This window comes from Echinococcus granulosus (assembly GCF_000524195.1).
Source record: "Echinococcus granulosus chromosome Unknown EG_S00125, whole genome shotgun sequence".
NCBI classification, from domain to species: Eukaryota; Metazoa; Platyhelminthes; class Cestoda; order Cyclophyllidea; family Taeniidae; genus Echinococcus; species Echinococcus granulosus.
In genome coordinates this window covers 214,246-218,219 of record NW_020170505.1, presented here as the reverse complement: position 1 = coordinate 218,219, position 3,974 = coordinate 214,246, and the positions used below count along the sequence as shown (strand labels likewise).

At 37.9% G+C, this 3,974-nt stretch overlaps 2 protein-coding genes across 2 annotated transcripts in view; both read left to right on the top strand. All coding sequences in view use genetic code 11, as the record gives it.

The window, feature by feature from the left end:
• Positions 1–360, top strand: part of EGR_08956 (hypothetical protein) — a gene marked incomplete at both ends in the record, with an annotated part of 5,658 nt that extends 5,298 nt beyond the window's left edge. Inside the window, 2 exons of the mRNA XM_024498205.1 lie at positions 153–193; positions 242–360. Of these exons, the coding sequence (XP_024347404.1) occupies positions 153–193; positions 242–360 (160 nt within the window). The remainder of the gene's footprint in view (positions 1–152; positions 194–241) is intronic.
• A 216-nt stretch (positions 361–576) lies between these two features.
• EGR_08955 (hypothetical protein) overlaps positions 577–3,974 on the top strand; it is a gene marked incomplete at both ends in the record, with an annotated part of 7,436 nt that continues 4,038 nt past the window's right edge. Inside the window, 2 exons of the mRNA XM_024498204.1 lie at positions 577–665; positions 2,384–2,498. Of these exons, the coding sequence (XP_024347403.1) occupies positions 577–665; positions 2,384–2,498 (204 nt within the window). The remainder of the gene's footprint in view (positions 666–2,383; positions 2,499–3,974) is intronic.

Here is a 3,974-nt window from a genome sequence, read left to right as displayed (position 1 = left end):
AGAAAGTTGAACGAGAGTTACGTACACAAAAAATGTTTGAAACTTATCGAAATATATGCGCATTTAAATCCTAATAATAAGTCGCCGTGAAAGTTGAAACCCCCTAAATTAGTCTCCTAGGCTTCCTGTCTAAGATTATTTATGTTTCATAGACAGCCCTATCAAAACAATGAAGTATTTTACCCATTAGAAAGTTAAATAAAAAAAATTTTCTGGCTTTTATCTTCACAACTTTTGGTAGGGAAATTGCGCAGTAGAAAATATGAAGGTGCAACTTTCGGATTATTACTTCACGTCTTTTTAAAATGGGAAAATATTCCTTTTATACAAAAAATAGGTCTTTTAACAAAAAATGTGTAATAGATTATTCGCTACTCTCTGAAGGACTCAAAATTTAAATGAAACCTTATTTTAAGGTTAACCGAAAACTGTTAAAAAACATGGCAAAATAAAATGACTGGAAAAGTGTTGTCAACCATCTGAGCTCACAATTGGTGGCAGTACTTTATATTTTAAACTAGCTGCTGAAAATTGTAGGCGGTATTAATTAATTACAGAATGATATTCTAATCCAGAATGAAAGTACACATGGCGAGAGACTCATTTTTTCATGATTTTGTAGAAATCCTATTATTACAAATTTTCTTAAAAAAAGATGAAGCAAAGTATGTCTTACGCCTGGACTGCGGTTTCAGATTTGGACGCCCCTTCCGCTCTTGGAATTTGCGCATTTCAAATGCTGTATCAGCCAATTAGAAAAGAGGTCGTTGACGTTTCTACTTGATTGGTTATCCCCATCATCCGGCCAAAATACTCTTTTCCCAAACCACTTAGTCTCCGCTTGAGACCCTTACCCAAAATAGTAGTTAGATGCACAATGATGATTTGCGTCCCAAACTCGTTTTTTTGAGAGTACTATCACATTCTTTCTTGTCTTCGTAACTTTGTGAGTAATGTCAGCCCTCATTTAGCCAACAAATGGACTACTTTTTATCGACGATTCCGTAAAATTTGTCCGTCACTTGTGGTGACATTTAGTACATTGCTTGTAATTAACACGATCTCCGAACTCCAAATCATGCGACTAGCCCCGGAACCGTCATCTCGCCTATGACTCTTAAAGATCAAAACCCGTTTACGATGTTTGTTTTATGCAAATAATCTAATTTTCTCCACAACTGCTGATGTCATGACAATCGCCTAACCTGATGGAAGAGGGTGTCTTTTGATTGCAAGACAGATTCGGAGTAAACACTTCTTTTCTACTTGTTCGTTCATTCCATAAAGCGAAAGCTTTATAATTTGTGCAACGTGCAGTCCGTAAATGAATGTCATCCCGAAGCGTTGTGATTGAGTTGCATATATACACGCTTGAAATTACCTCTTAAGGTGAAGCTCGGGTGTTAATGAAGGTCAGCTATCTTTCCCCTTTGAAATTACAGTGACTTCTAAAGGACACCTTTTTATCGCATCTGCGAGATATTGTCACAGCCTTGCCTTTCTTAGACTTAAAATTGCTCAAAGTTGTAATGCCTTGTATGTAGGGGAATTAAGCAATTGTCTAGTGAAGTTAAAAGATGTGTTTAAATGCCAATTATAAATATTTATGTTATTTAAGTAGATGATCACTACTTTTCCCTAATGTTGTTAAAACGGCCTTTTGCCTACTATCCATTCACATCCTTATACAATTGACTCAAACATCCTCGAAATGGAAATTGAGCGATAGTAATGGCTGACTTGAATGTGCCATTGAGCATCAGACCGATGAGATAGTTTTTTTGATCCTCCAGTAACTAAGCGCTTCATTATCACAAATCATCCAACAGGGGTAACTTGAAAATAAATCTCCGATTTTCTTGTCATTTTTTCCCTTTTCTTCAGGCAATGCAGGGTAATAAGCCTTTAAAAAACTCTCGCTTTTCACACGGGTGGAACCTAAGACGGCGCAACAACGGCCTGTCATTATGTTATAGCCTTAGAACATTAAAAAAATTTATGTGTGCACGTTACTAACACCTCATTAAAACCGATTAACTTGTCTTTACGCTTCAATTTTAGCAAAGAACCATCAAATTTCACTGACACACACGATGATGTCTAGGTTAATTCCATGAGGAAAATAATCGGATACTTTTGTCCCATTTAAACGTCCGCTCATCCGTGGTACCACTTGCAGTTCCCCGGTGCATTAGTATTTGAAGTTGGTGATTCGACCATCATAACTCCAGTCAGGAGCGCTTACTGATATTACTACTTTACATCAGTATCTAGTAAATAAGTAATTTTATTTCTAAGAAATTGATTGGAAGTTACATAAATTTCCCATTGTTTTCATTGCTGAAATCGACCTTGGAAAAGCATGAAGTGATCCGTTGATCAGTTTTGCTAAAAGTGGATGGAAGGAAAAGAAGAAGGAAGAGTTTTACTTCATACTGAGAATTGGAAATGCCTTGGGCTATCTAGCATTTATAGCCGATTTTGAAAAACAACCCAATGTAACGTAGGAATAGATGTCGACACTAATGTCTTCCATTGTGAAGGTTGCCATTCGTTCGGCCAGTAGGTATCTCTAGTGCTTTAGCCTACATCCTTCTGTCAATCTGACGTGTAGTCCACCCTTACCCTTAGCTGCATCTATAGCTCACTCTCAGCCCCCTTTTTTCTTATCTGGTTTGGTCATACGATCTGTTTACATGAAGTCGTCATTTGTAGGTGGTAGCGTTGGACAGGTAGAGGGAGTTACTTGGTTGTTGGTATCTCTGTTTCTACGACAAATTCGTGTTCTTAGATTCCCTATTTAGATCCTTTCTCGAGTGATCGCAAGAGAGTCATCAGTTTTGTTAGTCTTGTCTGTAGAGCCCCTTAAAATCTTAGCATTTTTTATGTCAGCATAAATGATTACTGTTCTGAAACCACAGGCTCAAACCTTTCTATCTGTCAAAATTGATTGAAAACCTTAATCAACTACTGGTAACAAAGTGGTAATCAAGAATTCGCGCAACTAAATGTATTGTTGAAGTGAAAGGGTTTCTCTTACGTTGCCTTCCTAAAACCACCTTTCATACTAGCTTCTCCGCGGTGGGAGTTGGTGGTTTATTAACAACTCACGAACCAAGGGCAAAGGTCATGCATTTGTATCCCACCAGGAGGAGGGTACTTTTTATCATGGCATCAGGTATGCACCTCGTCAACTTCAATAGATGCGGAGCACTGTGCTCTTTGTGAACCACCTTAGGTAGATTTAATGCTCTACATCAAGACCGGATCATCTCGCAATCACTAACATCGTTTGGCATAAGTTTACGGTGTTAATATTCTGATCCATCCATCCATGCCACTTTTTGGCCTATTTAAATTTCATCCAGATACTAGAAAACTCGAGTAAAACAAATGCAGATTAAAGATTTTTTCTCTGAGTCTTTGCTTTGTGGTTGCTTTACCGTTGCGAATTTCTCTTCTAAAGAAAGCCTTAGGTCCTTTTTGGTCTGTTCCTTGCCCTTGCGTGATAATTTTTGCTTAATGTGCGACTAAACAGACGTTGGTGCTAACAGGCGGACAATAGATTGCGGGTGAGGCGATCGACCGCATGCCAGATTTGTAGTCGTACTGGACACGTATGACATGCTCCTCTTCACGTGGTAAACTTGAAACAGTGATTTATGAATTTTGGTGCTTCTACACCCCAGATTCGTATCTACACGCTATGGGAATAATCGAAGTCTCTCGGTAAAGCTAAAAAGTCTGCAGGAAACTACTGGGAATGATATCAAATGCGATTACGATGCTTGTACTGCTGGAAAAGCATAATTTTCGCAGAATTTATCTCTGACATATAATTAAAGAGATCCTGGTGATATTGCTGCTGTAAGATAACTATTTTAACATCGTTTTAACTACCAGAAATTAACTGATCGGACAGAATTTGTTTTAATACGTAGGAGTTTGCGAGCTCATCTTTTAAAATTAGTAAA